Genomic DNA, 22,820 nt, shown 5'->3' on the forward strand with positions numbered 1-22,820 from the left:
GAAAGAATGCCATTTTGACAGAATAGCAACAAATATACAGACTAATTTTAGTCTCTTGACCACTACACTGTTTCCATTTAGCATACACAGAAAATCTACCTACAAAGAATCAGTGAATAAGAGCATAATAAGTGGTGATTTCACAAACAGTTGCAAAAAAAAGTTTGTGAACCCTTTGCAATTACCTGGTTTTCTGCATTCTCAAATGTGGTCTGATCTTCATCCAAGTCACAATAATAGACAATCTGCCTAAACTCATAACACAACTTGTATTTTTCATATCTTTATTGAACACATTGTTTAATCATTCACAGTTCAAACTGGAAAAAAAGTATGTGAACCCTTGTATTTAGTAACCGGTAGAACCTCCTTTAGCAGCAATAACATCCACCAAATACTTTCTATAGCTGCTGATCAGACATGCACAATGGAAAGAAGGAATTTTAGACCATTCTTCTGTACAAAACTGTTTCAGTTCATCAATATTTCTGAGATGCCTCACACGATACCTTCAGGTCATACCACAGCTCTCAGTTGGGTTAAAGTCTGGACTCCGACTTAGCCATTCTAATACACAAATTTTCTTTTTAAACCATTCTGATGTTGATTTACTCTTGTTTTGGGTCATTTTCTTGTTGCATCAACCAATTTGTATTATAGTTCAGGTGACGGATCACTACCCTGACATTTTCCTATACAATTTTGAATTTATTGTTCCCTTCAAAGACTGCAAGCCTTGAGGCAGCAAAGCAACCCCAACCCATGATGCTCCTTCCACCATACTTCACATTTGGGATAAGGTTTTGGCGGTGGTGTGGAGTCCTTTTCCCTCCAAACATTTCTGCCAGAAGTTCAACTTTCATCTCACCTGTCCAGAGAACAATGTCCCAGAAGCATTGTGGAACATGCAGGTGGTTTTTGCAAACTTGAGGTGTGCAGCAATGTTTTATTTGGTATTAAGTGGGTTCTTCCATGGGCACCATTCTCTTTCAATGTTTTTCTTTTTGTGGACACATAAGCAGAGATGTTAGCAAGTTCTAGAGATTTCTTCAGGTCTTTTGCTGTCACCTGTGGGTTCTTTCTCACCTCCTTCAGCATTGCACATTGTGCTGTTGTGATCTTTGCAGGACACCCACTCCTAGGGAAGAGAGGCAACAGTGCTGAATTTCCACCATTTGTAGACAATTGCTGATGAACACACTAGTTTTTGGAAACACTGTCGTAGCTTATTCCAGCTCCATGCCCCTCTACAACTCTTCTAAGGTCCCCTGAAAGTTATTTTGATTGAGACATGGTGCACATAACTAGATCTTTCTTAAGAGCAGGGTCTGTCAGTAAGAGCTCTAGTCCAAGGGGAAATTTGGATTGCCAAAAGGCAGGTCGAGAAGGATATTGCTGATTGACCCCAAGAGATGTTTCTTTCAATACTTTAAAAAGTAGTAAAAGAAAAGTCAGGGGGAAGTTAAGTGTATTAGGAATAATAATTGGCTGTTAAATTATGCCAAGGACATAGCACATACTCTTAACTCATTTCACTAAAGTATACACCTGCAAAGATGTTAGCAATATGCCAGTAGGTGTGGGGGGAAAATAAGGTTGTTTTAAATGACTTCGATATCTTAGAAAGTGAGGTCCTGCTTTAGCTGAAAGTTAAATCTCCAGGGCCAGACAACACATACCTAAGGGTACTTAGAGGTCTGATTTTATATACAAACCCATAGCATGTACTTTTCATAAGTCAGTGAAGACTACTGTAATCCTCAAAGACTAGAAATGGGCTATCATTGTTTGGTATACAAGAGTGACCACACTGACCCTGGTAAATATAGACCAGTAAGCTCATCTTACCTATGATAACATTAATAAAGAATGGAAATGGAAAAGCAGCTGATAAGAACAGGCACATTAGGAGAGAGCCAGCATGGGCTCAGAAAGGGGAAATTGTGTTTTTGTGTTGGAGTTCTATAGGCAACTAAAATTTATTATAGACCGGGTTCAGACCATTTACTTGGACTTTCGTAAGGCTTTTGACAAGGTACCCCACAAGAGGTTAATAATCAAATTACAGGAGGTAGGGATTCAGGGTAGAGTGTGCGAATGGGTGCAGAATTGGCTCAAAAACAGAAAATGAGTTATGGTGAGAGGATCATTTTCACACCTGGATGCGAAAAGTGGGGTTCCACAGGGATCAGTTTTGGGGCCACTGCTGTTTTCAATTTACATTAATGATTTAGATAAGAACATAACAAATAAACTAAAGTTTACCGATGACACAAAATTGGGGGGGGGGGGGGGGGCTAGCTGATAAAATTTAGGCAGCAGAATCAATACTGTTAGATCTAAACAAAATTCCGATGTGGGCAGATAAAATTTATTTAAAGTACATGTAATAGTAAATTATGTAAGTAGAACTATTAGATACAAATACAGAATGGCGGGTCGAGTTAGAAGGTGCATTTATGAAAAAGATTTGAGCGTCCTGGTAGACTTGCCACTATCAACGTCTAGACAATGCACAGAAATAATTAGGAAGGTAGATAGAATGTTGGCTATATAAATGTGCTCGTGGAGTTCATGGCTCGAGACCAAAACCTTGGGTACTCTGCACAATTTTATCTCCATATTTTGTGAGGGACGTGAAAGCACTGGATAGTGTTCAGAGAAGGGTAACTAGACTCATTCCAGGTCTGCACGGTATGAGTTATTAAGAAAGACCGGATGAATTAAATCTCTTAAGCCTAAGTAGACGTAGAATAAGAGAAATGATTAAAAAAATCATTAAGGGTAGCTCAAAATTAATCCATCAACAAAGACACAGGAAATAGGTGGAGACTGGTTAGATGTCAGACCAACATCAGGAAGCATTTCTTTTTACAAGATGTAGAAACAAGCTGGAGGAACTCAGCAGGTCGGGCAGCATCCGTTGAAATGAGCAGTCAATGTTTCGGGCCAAGACCCTTCATCAGGACTGACTCTTTATACAGTGAGTTGTGGACACATGGAACGAACTATCTCATTGTATAATTGAGTGGAGCACCTTAGTCTTTCCAATCTAAACTCACAAATTATTTCAACACTTGTGTGATTAGGAATTTGGCAGGCTTTGTTGGGCCAAATGGCCTGTTCTTGTCAAAAACTTTCCAGTTTTAAATGTTCTAGTTTATGACTTTAAAGAGAGAAAAAAGGGTAGGGCACCTCTAAAATCCACACCTCAGATCTCACTGATTAGAACACCCGATTCCAAATAGCTTTGTAGCAGGCATTACCCTAGAGGTTCACACTTTTTTTCAACCTAGTCTGTGATTGTTTAAATGGTGTACTCAATATTAACAATTACAATTGTTTGTGTTAGATTAAGCAGATTGTGTTTGTCTATTATTGTGACTTAAATGAAGATCAAACCACATTTTATGAGTAATTAAAGCAGAAAGCCAGGTAATTGCCAAAGGTTCATTAACTTTTTCTTGCAGATTTTTAAAAAAGGTGCTTCACGGCAGTTCTAGAAGTTTGACTGTAAAATCACCATTCTCCTGTTCACTGGGTACAAAGGTCCACAATTGAAAATTAAGGCAGCGCTTCGTGGCAGTTTTCAGAGTTGGACTGGGCCAGTGAAAGGATTCATTAGAAAGGGTAAATAAAAATAAGGCAGAAGCAAGTGGAACAGCCATTGTGTGAGTGAGCCAGTGTTGGAGTGGCTTTGGCAAGATCAGGCCTGGACAAGGCAAGTCAAGTCTCTGGCAAGTTTCTTATTAATTTTTCAGTCCTCATCTGTTAGTGCAGTGAGGATAGCCTCAGTGGTAGTCTCCCAGATAACATCTGCACCAAGGGCAGAGAGCTACAGCTCCCCAGAGGACATGTTAAGGAACAGGAGCTGCAGCACGATGACTCTTGTCTCATATGGGAGACATGACAAATAGGAGCTACAGGGAGGGAGTCACCCCTAGGGTGCAGGAGACAAGTAATTTAGTGACTGTCAGAAGGAAGGGAAATGGAATGCAGAGTACCTCTGTGGCCATTCCCCACAATAAGTACACCACTTTGGATACTGTGGAGGATGCTGACCTACCGGGGAAGCCGCAACAACTGGGTCTCTGGCCTCAAGTCTGGCACTATGGCTCAGAAGAAGTGAAGGGGACTGCAGCAGTGATAGAAGATTCCAGTCAGAGGAATAGAGACAAGATTCTGCGGAAACGAGAAGAAACTCAGATGCCATGTCAGTGATGTCTCAGATCAGGTCAATGGCCTTCTAAGGGGGAGCAGTCTTAGTACATATTGGAGATTTTAGGGAGCCAGGTAGTAATTTTTAGATTGCTGCCTGTGCCACACAGCAGTGTGGGTAAAAACAGATTGATCTAGTAGATGAACGTGTGGCTAAGGAACTGATGCAGGGGTTCCGATTTCTGGACCATTGTTATTTCTTCTGGAGAAGGTTCAACCTGTACAAAAGGAATGTGTTAGACCTGAATCTAAGGCAGACCAATATCCTTGCAGGGCGATGGGAACTGGAGTGATAGGGCTGAGGATGGGTTAGTTGGTTTACAGAGGCAGTGTGCAGTGACACTAATGGCAAAGAGGCAGACGATGGGGCAGAAACTGCAATTAACAGTGAGCTGCAAAATAAAAAAGGGGACAAAATCAGAAAAGGTGATGAATATAGGACTGAAGGTGTTGTATTTGAATGCACACAGTATATGGCATAAAGTAGAACATAGCACAGTTACAGATTGGCAATGTAGAATGTTGAGGGCATCACAATTGTGGCTGAAAGATTATAGCTGGGAGCTTAACACCAAGGAGACATTGCATCGAAAGGACAGGCAGGAAGGCAGAGAGGGTGCTGTGGCTCAAGTTGGTAAAATATGAAGTCAGATCATGAGATTATAGATTATATTTCTCAAAGCTTCACATTCATGAGATAATAATTCCAAGCTTTATTGCAGGGAAGAACACTTTCAATCTGTGCACAGACAATACCCTTCAAGGCAAATACATTTTATTTTAGTCTACTAACATCAATGAGCAGAATACTGTAGGAATTCAGACTCTAGGTTTGTGTTCCATTCTCACTGAACAAAATCATTTGTGAGGTTACAAAATAAGCCCAGGATATTCAGCAGCAGTGCTTGTTAGCTTTTGATCAATTTCTCCTTCCAGTCATTCAGTAGCAGGCTCTCAAGGAACTTTGCAGATGAAATGAAGTTTATAGCCATTTAAGTAAAAAGTAATTGCTCTTTTGCACCAAATAAAAAAAAGGGGAGGGGGGGAATCTAAGTGAATTCAGTTAAGATAATCAATTAGAATCAGCTACAGGAACCTTGAGGTTGAACTGATTTTTTGCTTTATCATTCAAAAACTAAATTCTGAAGAAAACAATTACTTGTTGGTGCAGGTGTCTCATTCTAGTAGTGGATATATACTGTAGTGGAATAGAAGAGTGTTGCTCACATGGTTACAACCAGTAGCACTGGCACAAAGGTCATCAGCTTTCAGATGCATTGGAGGTGGGAAATGGGAGATCATGAGACAAATTGGAGGATTAAACCCATTGAGATCAAGATGGCAGATTTAAATGATTGCTCACACTTAAAAATACACAAAATGTTTGTTTCACTTTGTGCAAAATAGGTATTTTTCTAGTATTTTATTCCAAATTTTCCAATGAAATCAGATCACTGCTTTTGACAAACATTCTAACAGAAGTAGATGAAGTAAAAAGCTTTAAACTATTCTATTTGCAATATCCTCATTGATATGATTCCAGTTGCCTCAACAATTGGAGTTCACTGTTTTTGGCTTTTTTCAATGCCAGAAACTTATTTAAGATGTGAAGCATTCCTCCAAATGGAAAGCATACAGACATACACCAGTTATTATTTCTGATACTTTGTACCTCATCTGATGGAAAAGGCATGTAATTGATAGAGAATGAGAAGATTATCAAGAGCAGCTACAAGCAGAACTCAGCAAGGCAGCATTTTCAGAGAAAAATGGGCATGTTTTAGGTTGAGATCCTTCAGTCTAGACTTGAGGATTTTGACTCGAAACATTGACCAAGTTTCTCTGTAGATACTGCTAACGACAGTTCTGTCAGCAGCTTATTTGTTGTTCCGTATTCCAGCATTAATAAGGTCTTGTCTCTCTGAAGACTCACCAGTCTGAGCCCTAGGATGTCAAGTCTGAAATGGAAAGATTGGGTAGCTGGGTCTCTTTAGAATAAGTAACCTTACCGGGAAAGCACAATAACACCACAAGTCTCAGATTGAATGCAGGCAACATGTTTTCCCTGGAGCTTAGAACTAGGCATTAACTGCCAGACTGAAAGGAGGAGAAATTTCTTCACTCAAGAGTGGCAGTCACTGATTGCATTCAAAACAAATTTATACATACAGTGCAGAACAGGCCCTCCCAGTCCACTGAGCCAAGTTGCCTAGCAACCTACCAATGGAGAGGTTTCAGAACACAAAAATAACCAAGGATATCAGAGAAGGATAGGAAACTTGTGTCAAGGTTGGACAGCTATGATCTTGATGAATGGTTGGGGGGTGGGGAGAGAGAATAGCCAACTCCCATTTCCAGTGTTCATGGTACATTTGGAACCAATAAATACACAAATTTTCCTTGTACTGTCTACCTGAAGTAGAATTTCAAAATCACTTGCCTGCCCACTGTCTCCTCAAGGAGGCCAATCCCCATTAAGATAAAGTGTTAAGAATAACTGACTGGGTGAGCACAACCTCCTGCAAAGATAGGAAAGAACTGATATGTTGACTACATGTAGCCAAACAGAATTACATTGCAGTGCTCCAATCCTTTTCATTGCCTTAGAGATGAAGGGTCTACTAAAACCACACATATACTTTCCTTACCCACCCTCATTCTAGGGTAAAAGTACTTCAGCAAAGTCAGGCATGTTGGATTTCCATTGCCAATAACATTTTATACATCTTATTTTCCCTTCTGCCACCGCTAGAAATCTGATTTTTGTGATCTGATTTTTACATCTAGGAAGCAGCAATCCCATGTTGTGACTGTAGGTTCCCTCTCTCCACCCCCTCCCGTCCTGGCTCATGAGTTTAAAATAATAAATTGTGTTGGTCTACTTAAATCATTATCTTCTTAATTTTATTCTTCAAATTGTACAAATTATACTTCAAAATTGAATTTTCAAATTTATAATCAGGAGCTGGAGAGATATTTATGAAGGATTTTACCTTTATAGCTGTCCAGGAAAAAGGGAAACTTCCTTTTACATTAATTTATACTGGGAAGTGAAGACAGGAAGCTGTGGGAGAAGTATGGTGATGGGCAGATGGAGAGAGTGGAGGGGAAAGGAGAGGACAGGTGCAGCAGTTATCACAAGTTTGAGACTTCGATGTTCATGCCTGTTAGAAATGCATACTTTGCACAACCCAAATAAATAGGTTCAGCCACAAATTTCCTTTATTGCATTTTATGATCAAAAACATGATCTTCTTGCTAGTGTACTAATTTTACATTTGTTTTTTCTCACCTCCTTCAGTTGCTCAACAACTGGCCCATAAACTATTGATTTTAATGTGATCTCAGCAATACCAGGAAAGGATCTAAATTTCAAGTTAAAATGCTTGGCAGTAGGTTTAATTGTAATCCAATAACGATTTTCAAATGTGAAAGCGTCCCAGATCCTTACTCAGAGTGCAAATAATTGCAGGTCCTGCAAGATCAGTCAGCTCTTCAAATACTCTCAAAAGGAGCCCACTTCATGTAGATGTAAAATGAATTTCAACACTTACATGAAAAGCCAAAAAGCCCCAATGAATGTCAGTGCAAAAAAATTTGACCCCAGAAAAACTGATCTGTCCTGTTCACTAAAGCCACCATTATCTGTTTAAAATGTTCACTTATACCTTAATGATCTCTACCACATCCCATGAAAAATGACCTACACTTCAATTCTGAACAATTTCCTGCCAGTTCTTACTCCTCAGAACTTAACTTTCATATCTTCTGCCAAATCACCTAGATTTCCAAGTTTTAAGCATTGATATTTAAGTAATATTAAGTGCTGTTACCATTCTTTCTAACCAAGACTTTTGGGAGATTATTCATAACCAGTGCAAGACCTAGAAGACCGAGCCTTTGAAATTCTTCCCCTCCTCCCCCCAGAAAAGTACAAATTAAATAGATTTTTTAGACATCCAAAAACTTCACACTCAGAGACAGAAGCCATAACACTAATGGTGGAGCAAACAAGGGTTTTACCTGCTTGTATTACTGTTCTCAGACGACAGATTCTTGAGTTCAAATCTAAGTGTCAAAGTTTAAATACATTCAGGAAACAGTCTGTACTGCTGCATATAGCATCACACTTGCCCATTTCACAAATTGACCATTTTAGTGTTCTGATATAACCATATGGACATTTTTTAAATAAAGCATTAACGTGCTACACAAGTCTGCATTTAACATGTTCTCTTGAATTTGATAAGAATTTCAGAGTTTAAAAAAGTAAATAAAATATCAGCACTACATCAATCTTTTAAAACAACTGCCTTTGCAAGTAATACATGACACAGCAATGGGATATTGCACCAAGTTATTTCTAGCAGACAGGACACATGTAGTTTCTTGGCTTGGATGACATGATCAAATCTTGCAGGCTATTAAATCATGTAGCTTAATAGCACCAAATATCACTAATATGATTGCCAACATAATAGCAGAGCTTCAAATTTGCATAAAGAATTGGATAAGAATTTATTAGCATATTCATGGTCATTTCCAAAATTTGATACCCTTCTATTGTAGAGCACCAACATGAAATAAGCCCTTTGATGCAAATATCATGTTTCCTTATATAGCCAGTAGCTCAAATTGTACAGGGTATACCCTTGTTCTGGTTTCCTTCCAGTATTTTGAAATCTGAAATAATGTACCTCTGAACATACAAGGAATAAAAACTAGGATGTTTAAAAAAAGTTAGATACTTGTTTCTTGGTTTTGATAAATGTTGCAACTTAAGCAACTTGTTTAATCAGAGCCCTAAATACCCAAAGCCATTTTATCTTCCCCTACAAATTTATGTCTTTTCCCAGTTTCAGGAGCCTTCAATAATGAAAAAAAGCTATAGGCATAATCAGATCAAAAATAGTTTTACATTTTGATTCAAAAACCTAGTGTACCTTAATTTGCAATTACATCAGTTCCCAGAAGTTTCAAACCAGTGCTAAATTTAAGTTATAGTTCTCACTATTAAAACTTCTCCACTTCCTAGATTTATATTGCCCATTTCAGGCAAACAAAAGTTAGATTTAAAAAGTCACAGTGCAAGCTTCATTTAAGTACAATATTCACAAGGACAACCAAGAAAACAGCACAAGGTTATACCAGTCATGCTTTTGCACACCTGCCATTCTGAATATCTTGGAGCAGATATTTATGATCCTGCACAGGAGATTCACAATAGATCACTAGATTTTAAGCCCATAGCCTTAAAACTGTTCAAACCCACTGTTACCTTTGGAGAAACAAGCTCCTGTATTAAAATATGGTGGCTTAGTTAGAGTTCAATCTTTTTGCATCCTGGTTTTAAAATTAATAGCAATTTGTGTATATAACAAAACCAGGTGCACCTGAAAGCCTTTACATAATTGAAATCCACAAACTCTTATTGAAAAAGAATTGTATTTTGGAAGAACTTTCACTACATGTGACAGAATTCCAAAAATCAAATTACATGAAAATATACATCACCATTTGTCTTTGTACATCAGGCAGAAAATCTGCAGTATAGCTAGAAAGAAAAACACAACAGCATTTTCAATAGCAAAAATTCTCCAATTTCCCACATGGAAGGGTGAAAGTCTACACCTAAACATGCAAACCTACTCCACACAAAAAAAAACAAGCTTCAGGAAAACTTGGTTCATCACTTAGGTGGTGAAGACCAATGAATTCACCTGCCCAATTACAAATTCAGGTATAAACTTTAACCCATCACTGTAAAACCAGACGTATCAGCATCTTCAATACACAAATATCTGTAATATGGTCAAAATATTGGAGGGCACCCAGGTGTTAATGCAGTGCCAGAGCAGCTGGTAAAACATTTACTGTGAAATCCATTTTTAAAACGGAGAAATGCACCTTTTTACAGTGCAGGACTCATTTTTTTTTTTAAAAACTTTTAATAGTAAATTAAGAAAAATGAATGCACAAAGCCCCCTAATTTTAAGAATTTACACAATTTTCTAACTAAGCTATAATTTGGTACAATGCATATTGTGGGCATCTAAGTACTGTATATAGAATATCCAGATAATGTGCTATGTACAGTTCTTTACAATTACTCCTGAAGATCAAAGCAGTTCACAGGAATCCTGATGCATCATTGTTTTCATCCCCTGCCCACCCCCCAAAGTTGGCACAATGGTCTTTTCTTCACAATGATGGCAAAATTCACCCATCGCTCCACAACACCAATCCAGGATTTTCAACCTTTACTAGTTTGAAGTCCAACAGTTGGTGGCTTAAGTGCAGAAAGTCAACAGTGCCGTTTGTTCTTAATCGAAGACCTGCAACTCAAACGTTTCCAATTAGTTTATTGCTGCCTTCAAAAAAATATTCTGTCAAGTTTCAACTTATGGATTTTAGAATAATTAGATATATTGGCAGCTATATAACTGTCCCATTAGAAAAAAGTTTGAGTTGAAGAGAACCACAGGGTTTGCTTCCCATGTTGTTCTTTATCCAGAAAGATACTGCTGCTAAGGAAGTCAAATGAAACCTGAAGTCATTAAAAAAATAAATGTTTTGGCTCAGAACAGGACCAATTAGCTAAATTCTAGATCAATAGAACAACTTCAATCGTTATTAGAGAATACAACATGCAACTCAAGTCTTAATGGACAATGATCCTAGAACCAAAAGAAAGTGGACAAAGTACAACTTGCTTTGGGAAAGTGGACCAACAAACTTGCAGAACTTAAAGAGTCTTACTAACTTTTCGCTAAAGGCAGAATCCTTGCTTTTATTTTGACATAGCAAACATGATTTTCCAACCACTCTACAATGATCCAAACAACCTTTATTCCTCATCTATTAGGTTTATGTAGATAGATCACTCAAATTAATGCATTCAATTTTCATTTTCTTGCAATTTATCTTTTGCAACTAAGTGCAACTTTCAGAAAATAGCTGTAGCTTTTGTAAAGGAAATGCTTGCATTGGTCTTTTGCATTATCTGCAGAGAAGTTAGAGTAAGACAGTACTGAATTAACCAGAGTCTGCTCTGCCATTCCATCAGAGCTGTTTTATTAGCCCTCAACCCCATTCTCCTGCCTTCTTCCTATAATCTTTGATGCTGACTAACTATCAAACTCCACTTTAAATATACCCAATAATCTGACCTCCACATTCATCTGTGGCAACGAATTTCACTGATCCACTACCCTCTGGCTAAAGAAAATTTCTCATATGTTCTAAATGGATGCCCCCCTATTCTGAGGTTGTGCCCCCTGGTCCTAGACTCACCCACTATAGGAAACATTCTTTCTATACCTATTCTGTCTAGGCCTTTCAATATTTGATAGGTTTCAAAAAGATCACCCCCTCGTTCCTCTAAACTCCAATGAGTATAGCTAATCCTTTCATTCCCGGAATTATTCTCGTGAACCTTCTCTGGACCTTCTCCAATGCCAGCACATCTCTTCTTAGATAAGGGGCCCAAAACTGCTCACAATATTCCAAGTGTGGTCTGACCAATGCCTTATAAAGCCTCAACACCACATTCTTGCTTTTATATTCTAATCCTCTCAAAATTAATGCTTAACATCTCATTTAGCTTCCTTACCACTGACTCAACCTGCAAATTAACCTTCAGGGAATCCTGCACAAGGACTCCCAAGTCTCTTTGCATGAACTGGTACTAGGAAGAATGTGTCATAAACCTATTTATACATGCACTGCTCTGTTTAACAAAAAAGAAGGCAGAGCAAAAGGAAAAAAATAAACCCACCCGATTTGGATTTGGTCTTGGCTTGGATTTGGTCTCTTTGCTGTGACAGGAATTGACATTTAGATATGGAAAAGATTACCAGGTATTGGTGAAACACTCCTAGGATGATGCTGTTCGAGACAACACATGCTAGTTACTTGGATAAAATCTGCCAGACTGGAAGCAGTACAGAATAAAAAAAAGTTGGAAATAGTTCCAGTCTTCTTGTTTGTCCTCTGGCATTTAAGTATTAACGTACAGGCTCGAGACCATTATTGTAGGGGTACAAATTAAAACCACCAATTTCTTTACAATACTTTAGCATTATTAAACATCTTAAGGCACTTTGCCTGGTGCAATGTAATGGGCATGCAAAATGGTACTATTTGCTTATATGCCCTAGTTTGGCTATGTCACAGAATTGACATTTTCCTTTTGTACTAGCAACTTCAATTATACTTTTTGGATAATTTGAAAAACGTCAGAGCTCCTTTGTTGGTTTACCTTCCTAAAAGGATTGCAAAATGCTTGAAACATGCACAAAAGCATACAATATCACATTGATGAAATTCAACTGCATGAAAAACCACAGAATCAACCCAGTCGCAGGTTGTCTAAGATTAGGTCAAGAGTGTACATTCAGTAAAAGAAAATCTTCTGTAAACTCAGCTGCCTCTGCAGAGGGAAGGAATGGCTGATATTTCAGGTTGAGACTATGTAGTCACTTGTCTTCTGTGGTAGCACATTTAAGTGCTGATAACATTAGCTGGTAGCTTTACTATATTTCCAACAGAAGTCCAGGTAGTGGGTTATGCTATACAATGCCTATAAAAAGTATTTACCCCTCTTGGAAGTTATGTTTTATTGTTTTACAACATTGAATCAGTGGACTTAATTTGGCTATTTTTGACACTGAGCAACAGAAAAAAAACTTGTATCAAAGTGAAAAGAGATCTCTACAAAATGATCCAAATTAATTAGAAATAAAACAAAAATTGATTGCACAAGGATTCACCCCTTTTAATATACACCAAATCACTGGTGCAGCCAATTGGTTTTAGAAGTCACATTATGAGTTAAATGGAGATCTGATTTTGGGAGACCTGTGTGCAGTCAGAGCATCTCGATTGATTGTGGTAAAAATTCACCTGTATCTGGAAGGTCCAACTGCTGGAGAGTCAGTATCCTGGCAAAAACTACAACATTAAGACAACACTCCAAGCAACTCTACAAAAAGGTTATTGAAAAGTGCAAGTCAGGAGAGGGATTCAAGAAGATTTCCAGGTCACTGAATAGCCCTTGGAGTGCAGTTAAATCATCAAGGGAAAGAATATGGCACAGCTGCAAATCTGCCAAGAGCATGCCATCTTCAAAAATGAGTGACCAGGCAAGGGGACTCGTGAGGGAGGCCACCAAAAGCCTTACAACAACTCTGGAGGGTTACAAGCTTCAGTGGCTGAGATGGGAGAGACTGTGCACACAACTGTTGTCTGGGTGCTTCACCAGTTGCAGCTTTAGGTGAGAATGGCAAAGAGAAAGCTACTGTTGAAAAAAAACATGAACTCAGCTAGTTTACCAGAAGGCATGTGGGAGACTGAGGTCACCTGGAAGAAAGTTCTAAAGTCTGATGAAAGCAAATTAAGCTTTTGGCCATCAGACTAAACTGTTTGGCATAAGCCAAACACCACACAAAAACACATCATCCCTACTGTGAAGCATGGTGGTGGCTGCATCATGCTGTGGGGATGCTTCATTGCAGGTCCTAAAAGTCTTGTGAAGGTAGAGGGCAACCTGAATGGAGCAAAATAGAGGGAATTCCTGGAGGAAAAGCTGATGCAGTCTGCCAGAGAACTGCAACCTGGGACAATAACCCCAAGCATCAAGCCAAAGTTACACAGGAATGGCTTAAAAACAAAAGGTAATGCCCTGGAGTTGCCAATTCAGAGTCCAGATCTCAATCCAACTGAGAATTTGTGACTGAACTTGGAGGGTTGTTCATTCATAATCCCAATGCAATCTAACAGAGCTTGAGCAGTTTTGTAAAGAATGGGAAAAATTGTGTCCAGACTTGCAAAGTGATGAGACCGATCCACACAGACTCAAGGCTGTAATTGCTGCCAAAGATGCATCTACTAAATACTGACAAAGGAGGTGAATACTTATGCTATCAATTATTGTGCTTTGTATTTGTAATTTGGATCACTTTGCAGAGATCTGCTTTCACTTTGACGTGAAAGCCTTTTTCTGTTGATCAGTGTAAAGAATTAAATCCACTGAGATTCAATGTTGTAAAACTATAAAACATGAATACTTTTGGTGGGGGGGAGGGGAGGAATACTTTCTACTATGCAGAGTATCTCATAACATTGGTGCCCAAACATGAAAGACCCTTGTTACTAAACGGTAGACATTTATTCAGTGCCTGAATTGCCACGAGGTCTGCAGAAAAGCAGTCTTCAAATATTGCTTTCAAATTATGATTTTCACTGTTAATACTTAAGCATGTAACCATCCGACTATGTAACATAAACCAATACAGCTTGTTAATGACAGGAAAATTACCAAACTATCTTGTACCAAATTTTTCCTTACCCTGAATTGAGCTTCCTGGCAAATCAATTCATTCAAATGCAGTCTCCTGACTTTTTCTTACACAACGTGCAACTTTCCTTTTGAATTCTCCATTGCGGTCTTCCCTCCACTCTTTCTGCAAGTAGTAATACAAAATAGACTAAATCAAATATATTAGTATATCCTAATTGCCCAAAACTAAACCTTGACTTGTTGATAAGGAGAAAAAAAATCAGCAACACTAAAGATACCCAATGCATTTTCCTTTAGTTATGCAAACCCTTTCCAACTTAAAACAATTGGTAGAAAAATACTACAGCAATTTTAAAAAATCATAACTTGAACAGCAATGCCATTAAAAGAAACAAACTATGAACAAGTAATGATTAAAGTATGTACAATTGCTGATCTGGCAATTCTGCACTGGGAGGTAATTTACAAAGAACTGAGACAGAAAGAACTAGTTTTGCACCTCATCTGCATTAGTGTCAGGTATATGTGTGTTCGGGTCACTGAAGTGGGATGCATCCTCCAACCAGCTAATCTGACAATTCGGAACCAAACTAATACCACACAACTATCTCAACTCACTACATTCTGAAGTTCTTGGAATCTTACTAAATGTACCAACTGATGGCACAAGAGGAGATTGGCCACATGAAATGGCCATTATAAACTAACAATGTGAATCTTCAAAACCACACATACTACGTAATAGACTGAATCATGGTCAAAAGGGCAATTTAACAGATACCAATTTGAATGTGTTGATGCCAGTTTTAAAGAGATCTCAACATACAAGACAATAGGAACAATGCACTGAGGAATGCATGTCAGAGCAAACAACAAAATGAGCAAATGCAGGAATTTCCAGGAAAGGGAGGCAAGTTGGGTTGGAAAGATCAGATTGACTATCTAAATGTCAGATTTATTCCATTCCAGTTATGTAGTAGATCCCTAGTATCTACTTCAGCTGGTTCTTGAGGAAAACATGTTGGTTTAAACACTAAGTTCCTCTATAGTGGTACCTATACAATCTTCAGTATGCTTCAATTTCAAAACATCTTATTTAAAGTAAGATTCACAATTTGACAACTTGCAACTAAAATAGATTGGAGTAATTCCACCTAGGTGCATTAATGTGCAAAACCAATTGTGAGCACTTCATCACATCTACAATTTAACATGTTAGATTTAAGATTAAGAATTTAGTAATTAGATTCAGTCTCAGATTTCAGCAGGCTTTCTAAAAGTATTCGTGACACTACTACCCATCATTGCAGTGAGAAAAATTATGATGTCTTGTGAAGGAGGATATGATGGACAAAATTCAAGTTAATCAGGTTAGAGCCAAAATTATGAGAATGAAAGCTCTTACTGCTGCATCCACATTGGCCGGTGAGTCTCCATTTGGATCTGCTAACATGGAAATCACACTGATAAGAATAGTCTCCACGGTGTGGATTGGCAACCAACGTTCTTCAGGTTTTTCATATCCATATTTATCCTCACCAGGCTCGTGAAGTATAGAGATACATACCTCACCGTTCTTATCAACTTTAAGAGAACAAAAAAGATTGTTGCAAAATCTATTGTTCATTTCAGTTGTTAATAGATTGAAAGCTCATCTTTGAGACCAATCTTTTGCATTTGATTTACAGTTACTAAATGATGCTTGGTTGAAACAAATAATTTACTACAAAAGGATTTGGACAAAGTGCAATTTGAATTAAAACAGACCTATACAAAAAGAATTGATGCGACCCTCGTGTTACGGCCATTTAGGCTCCCTTACAGAATTTATAGACAAGTACCCAAAATTAGAGATATGGAATTCAATTTGCTTTGATAGGAAGTGTAGGGGAGAAAAGTAAATAAAGCAGCAAGATTTTTTTTCCCTGTCCCTAACGTGCATTCACTGACATATGCTTAGATGACAGCTTGGAACCATTTTCTAGGAACACAACACCCCCACCCTAACTCACCCCAACCCTGATAAAACCAGGCTCACTTGTAATTGTCAAATTTAGTAAATTGGTACCAGAAGACAATTAAAATAAGAGGAAAAAAGAATGCTCAATTTTGGAGGTAGAAGGCCATAAACACATAACATTAATTTTTGATGTTAATAACACAAGGCAAACAAATCCTGCTAACCAGGTAAATCTTTCTATAGACGACATCTTGCCTGGAACAATTTGTAATAAGCAATGTTAACTAGAACTTTGCCTGTTAACAAGTCAATTGAAATATATATTGATAGTATGGGAATACAGATTTGGAGGTGGAATGGGATTTGGTTCAGGAGAGGGCAAAGGAAAAAATGCGGTTCAGCATTTGAAACTATTCACAGGGCATATATTCAGCAACGACTTGCTTCATCCTTCTACTCTTTAGTTTATTTTTTTAAATCCATCCTACCACTGCAGTCATTCACAAGACAGTCTTAATTTTGCCTGGCCTACTTATTTCTAAGCCCAAACACCCTTCAACCTTCTAAGCAAGAATTTCAATTTAAACCAATTTACGTAATTCTATTTCTCATTACATATAAGGGGCCCTCCAGTTTCTCTTGATGCCAACTATCTGAAATTATTTTCATACCTTTCATTATCAGTTTGGGGAATAGCAAGTACTGTGAATTCCAGTTAACTGGGTCTTCAGTTAATCGAAGCAAACAGTTGTTTGGGATAACTTTTAAAGAACAAGAACTAATTGAGCAAATAGCTGGGATTCCCTTTGTTTATTTGGGGCATTATGCTGCTCAACTGGGACGTTGTGTGTACTTATGTGGCCATTACACTACACCATGCTTAGAATGATCAGTTTTTACACAGCATCAATTGCAGGTGTTTGTTCAAAAAGCAGTGATCTTTGTCATTGATAAACACAAACAATTCAAAACTGCAGTGAGCAAAATATTGAGGATTGGCGATATCGGAAACAATCAGGAGTTAAAATGAAAATTTCAGCACTTCAGGTTAGAAACTACAAAGAAATTGAAGGAATTTAGAATCATCTTGAATGTTGCAATGAAGATTTGGAAGATACACTCAAAAGCATTGTTTGAGACAGTCCAATATCTGCACTAGGTGGTAGAGCTGATTTAGTCAAAAGAACACTACAGCACATACCAGACCAATTTCTCTGTCAATATACACTACATATATTACAGTACCATAACTATTAATTCTTGTTACAATTTGTTTTACAATTCATTTAAAACCAACTTCTCAGTTAAGCAAAGTTTTTTTAAAATACTTCAGCTATTTCCATGAAACTTCTGCTAATTGTGGCAGCCACTAAATTAGGCTAAAATGTACTGGTCCCAATTAACTGTAATCCACATTTGCTTTTTATATCTTTGCAACCGTGGAAGTAGAAAGGTAGAATCTTTGGTTCAAATGTCAGTGAAACATTCACTTTCAAAATTCAAGTTCTTCCAAATTATGGAAGCAAAGATGCCCAAAAAAGAAATTGAGACTTTAAGAGAAAGCCCCAACCGCAAAACTAATCCTCAATGTCACACCTCCAAGCAGAAACTGAATATACTTCTATCGAAGTACGCACACCAGTCCCTAATATCCCTCTGGTACAGCAATCCTGCTCCGATTAAATCAATTTTATTTTCCTGAGACTGAACATTCACCAGTAGGATAGTCAGGAATGGAATTCAAAGGTCTCTGTTTCAATTGGTGCCTGTACACTGGCACACCATTCCTGCTTATGTTTTCTTAAAGGGAAACTGCACTTGCAACCAGAGTCTGCTGTCACAGGTATATGGAGGAATTTAAGGTGGGGGTTATATGGGAGGCAGGGTTGAAGGGCCGAAGGGAGGCACAGCATTGTGGGCCGAAGGGCCTGTGCTGTACTGTTCTATGAAAGCAGTTTAGAAGTCTCAGGGAAACTAGAGTTTAATAACATTTCACTCAACAAACCCATCACTTACTGGCCATCCTAGGATGCCCTGAAAAGGAGTGGTGAGCTACTTGTCCATCTGGGCAAACCACTTCAAGAAGTTGATACATTCATCATTGGATGGGACACATATGGAGGGATAGAGGCCTGCTTCTTGGCATTGGAGATAAAGGAATGAGAGGTGCTATCAATAGCCCAGGTAGAAAGATGGCGCCAGTGAACAGCTGTGACCTTTCTGTGGACTATGTACAATACCTCTTGAATTACTCACTGCAATCTGCGGCATGCAATCCCCCTTTAAGCAATGTGCCTTATGTGCTCTTAAGTTGACTTAATGAACTACAAATTTCACAAACTTCTGAAGGACCCGGCAATCTTAACTCTCAAGTAGGTATGGCACCTTTCAGTGGATAAAGGTTCACTGCTATGGATGGAAGCAAGGTTTTTTTTTTGGGGGGGGGGAGAAAGAGGAGAGGGAGGAAGGAAGGAGGGAAGGAGGAAGAGGACCACCAAGTCAGGTTAAACCTGAGAGCCAGACTGCTATATTGAAGGGAAATGAGAGATTGTTGTGTGGTATGTGTAATAGAGACATGGCTTACTTGGCACACATGGCAGTCAGGCCCGCAGGCTTCTCAATTCACAGGATGGATCAAACTGCTGATTCAGGTTAAGGCAGAAGATACAGGTGTGGGTTTCTTTATAAACTCAGTGGTGCTCCAATTTGGCAGCTTTGTTGAGCTTGTGTTTCCCCAACCTTGAGCACCTTACGGTCAAATGCTGTCATTCTATTTACCTAGTTGGTGCGCCACAATAATCCTGACCACAGTTTATATTCCACCAGTGGCCAACTATAATTAAGCATTTGTGATACTGCATGATGCCATCACCAAACAAGAAACAGCCCACCCAAACATGTCATACCATAGTTGGGGATTTCAATCAGGCTTGTTTGAAGAAAACCCTGCCCAATTATCATTAGCATATAACACATAGCACCAGAGGTCCCAATGCATTAGACCACAGTTTTTGCTGAGATAAGAAATGCCTAATGTTCCATATTCAAACCAAATTTTGGTAAATCTGATCACTTAACTGTCCTTTACCTGCATTCAGGCAGAGGCTAAAGAGCAAAGCTCCAGAGATTAGGGCAATAAAAAGTGGTCAGAGGCAGAGCAGCTGCTATAGGATTACTTTAAGTTGGTGGACTGGGTGATGTTCAAGGATTCATTCGTGGATCTCAATGAATACACCACGGTTGTCAGACTTCAAAAGCATTTGTAGATTAGTATCTCCACACAAAATCGTTCAGTCTTCCTCAACCCAAAGCCCTGGATGAGCCATGAGATCCACAAATTGCTGAGGGCCAAATCAGAGGCAATCAAGTCCAGTAACCAAGAGTTACAATATGTCCAGGTACGATCTCACAGGCCAAGTGGCAGTTCCAGACTAAACTTGAGTAAACCAAGGATGCTCAATAGTTTTAGAAGGGCATGAATGTTTTCACCTCTTATAAAGTAAAATCAATTGACAACAGGGCTTTGGTCCAGATAAGCACAATGCCTATGCTTGCTTTGACCATCAAAACATCGACAAACCATCACAAACTCCAGCAGCCCCCAATGTGGTGATTTCAGCATGAGGCCAAAGTGCAAGCAGCCTTCAGGAGGGTGAACCTATGAAATGCATCTGGGATACCTGGCAGAGTACTAAAGGCCTGTGCTGATCATCTGGCTGGAGTAATCAGATTTTTAATCTCTCGCTTCAGCAGTCTGAGGTACTTGCCTGCTCCAAGGCAGCTTCAATTATACTGGTGCACAAGAATGTGGTAACCTGCCTCAATGACGATCATCCAGTAGCACATATATCCACAGGGCTGGTGATGAAACACCATTTCCCATCTGAGAAGCAACTTGGATCCACTCCAGTTTGCCTATGGAGCAACAGGTCCACAGGAAGTGCCATCTCATTGGCTCTTCACTCAACCCTGGAACATCTGGACAGCAAAGATGCATACATCAGGATGCTCTTTACCGATGACCGCTCAGCACTCAGTACTATAATCCCCTCAAAATAAGCTTCAAGACCTTGGCCTCAATACCTCGAGTAATTTGATATTCTTATTTCCTCAACTGCAGACACCAATCAGTTCAATCTCCATCACAGGTGGTGTGTTTAGCTCTGCTCCACTGCTTACACTTGTGACTGTGTGGTTATGCATAGCTCCAATGCCGTAGACCAAATCAAATACAATGACAAATCAGCATATCTGAGGGAGTTTGAAAATCTGGCCAAGTGGTACCATAGCAACAACCTCTTACTCAATATACTCCTTTACCTTGGTGACATTATCAACTTCAGGAAGAGGAAATCAGAGGTCCATGAGCCACTCCTCATTGGAGGATCAGAGGTGGGGAGGGTCAGTAACTTTAAATCCTCAGTGTTACCATTTCAGAAGACAAGTCCTGGGCCCAGCACTTAAGTTCGATTACGAAGAAAGCATGGCAGCTGCTCCATTTCCTTTGAAGTGTGCTAAGATTCAGCATGACATCTAAAACTTTGACCAACTTCTGTAGATCTGTGGTGGAGTGTATTCTGGCTCCATCACAGCCTGGTATGGAAACAAATGCCACTGAACAGAAAATCTCACAAAATGTAGTGGATATGGCCCAGTCCATCACAAGTAAAGTCCTCCCTGCCATTGAGCACATTTGCATGTAGCATTGTCGTAGGAACACAGCATCCATTATCATAGACCCCCACCACACAGGACATGCTCTCTTCTTACTGCTGCCATCCAGGTGGTGGTACAGGAGTGTCAGGACTCAACCACCAGGTTCAGGTATAATTACCACTCATCCATCAGGCTCTTGAACCAAAGGGGTTAATTTTATGCAACTTCACTTGCCCCATCATTAAAATGTTCCCAAACCTATGGACTCCCTTTCAAGACTCACCTCATGTTTAACATTAGTTTTCTTTTTGTATTTGCAGTTTGCCATCTTTTGCACACTGGTCAGACGCCCAAGTTGGTGCAGTCTTTCATTGATTTTATTATGGCTATTATTCAGTTATTGATTTATTAAGTATACCCATAAAAATTAATCTTAGGTTTGTACATGTTAACACATGTACTTTGAACTTTACCATCTACAAACTATCTACAAATTGCAGTCAAGGAACAATGAAGGAAATTAAGTTCTAGGTAATAGGCTACTGCCAATCAAGCTGGCATCTGGATGGTTATTGATTTTCTATGAAGTTCAAAACCTCGGGAGAAAGTTCATAGAATAAGTTTTCTGTTGGCCAAACATATGTTTTAAACTCTTACTAGAGAATGGGATAGATTCATCCTCACTTCACCACATAGCATCACTCACATAACCCATGACCAGATGCTGGAATAAAACTCAGTTGGAACAGCAAGTATAATTATCTGGCACACAATGGCATATTCTTATTGTGCCAAATGCATCACACTAAGTATTAAGAATTTTACAAGAATAGATTTTTCTGAACTGCAAAATCGTGCTTCCCCTGATTACCTTCTTTCCCACCAATCCCCTAATCCATAGCCAAGCTCTTCCACCACTTGACTTTGCTCTCACCATTTGGGTGCCAGATTTCTGTGATGAATTTCATCTTGGGTGGCCTGAGGGGATAGTCTTTAGGGAAGGTGAGATGAGCTTTGAACACACCACCTTCACTGTGGATAAAAATACAATAATTAGTTCTTGTAACACTTACAGAAAGTATCAACCTGAACAGTTATGAAGTTGTGCACTGCTGACATAAAACATAGTAAAACTTTTCAGCTGAAATCATTAAGCAACAAAATATTTCATTCCTAGGGTATACCAAATGACCGTTAAAGAGCCAATATAGGCAATTTATCATCCCTTTTAACCTCCCACATCAACTAACCCTGTCTATTCCAATTAACCTCAAACAAAGGTGTACTTCTATGTTTGAGCCTGCTAGAATTGTCATTTGTGAAACGGGTTTGGAGACTGCCGGTTGATCACTTGGTGATGAAACCAAAAGATAAATGTCTGACCATAATGACCTCAGCAAGAATATGGGCACCCTAACTTGGATGATCATCATGCCAATGGAAAGTCATTTTAAACAGCTTTTTAAATAGTAGCTCAATTAGACAAGTTAACCAGCCAGACCATAGGAAACATTTTGAGCATCACTGGTGAAGATTTACTTCTGAAGTGCAGCCTAAGCTGATAAAGTAATAATGAAAGCTGCACCGTTGGAGCTACTGTACTGTTATAGGAGTTACAGAACAGAACTTGGCCTCAGATGGGGAGAGAAAACACTAAGTGAGCACCATACCAGTCACTTACATCAC

At 38.9% G+C, this 22,820-nt stretch overlaps 1 protein-coding gene across 2 annotated transcripts in view; it reads right to left on the minus strand.

The window, feature by feature from the left end:
* Nucleotides 1-4,907: 4,907 nt before the first annotated feature.
* ube2g1a (ubiquitin-conjugating enzyme E2G 1a (UBC7 homolog, yeast)) overlaps nt 4,908-22,820 on the minus strand; it is a 51,174-nt gene continuing 33,261 nt past the window's right edge. For both annotated transcript variants that reach the window (XM_059972949.1, XM_059972948.1), the window contains 4 exons: nt 22,069-22,166; nt 15,924-16,102; nt 14,567-14,681; nt 4,908-10,553 (listed from right to left, as the gene is read on the minus strand). In XM_059972949.1, the coding sequence (XP_059828932.1) occupies nt 14,595-14,681; nt 15,924-16,102; nt 22,069-22,166 (364 nt within the window). In that variant the 3' untranslated portion in view covers nt 4,908-10,553; nt 14,567-14,594. The remainder of the gene's footprint in view (nt 10,554-14,566; nt 14,682-15,923; nt 16,103-22,068; nt 22,167-22,820) is intronic.

This window comes from Hypanus sabinus, chromosome 6 (assembly GCF_030144855.1).
Source record: "Hypanus sabinus isolate sHypSab1 chromosome 6, sHypSab1.hap1, whole genome shotgun sequence".
In the NCBI taxonomy this organism is placed as follows: domain Eukaryota; kingdom Metazoa; phylum Chordata; class Chondrichthyes; order Myliobatiformes; family Dasyatidae; genus Hypanus; species Hypanus sabinus.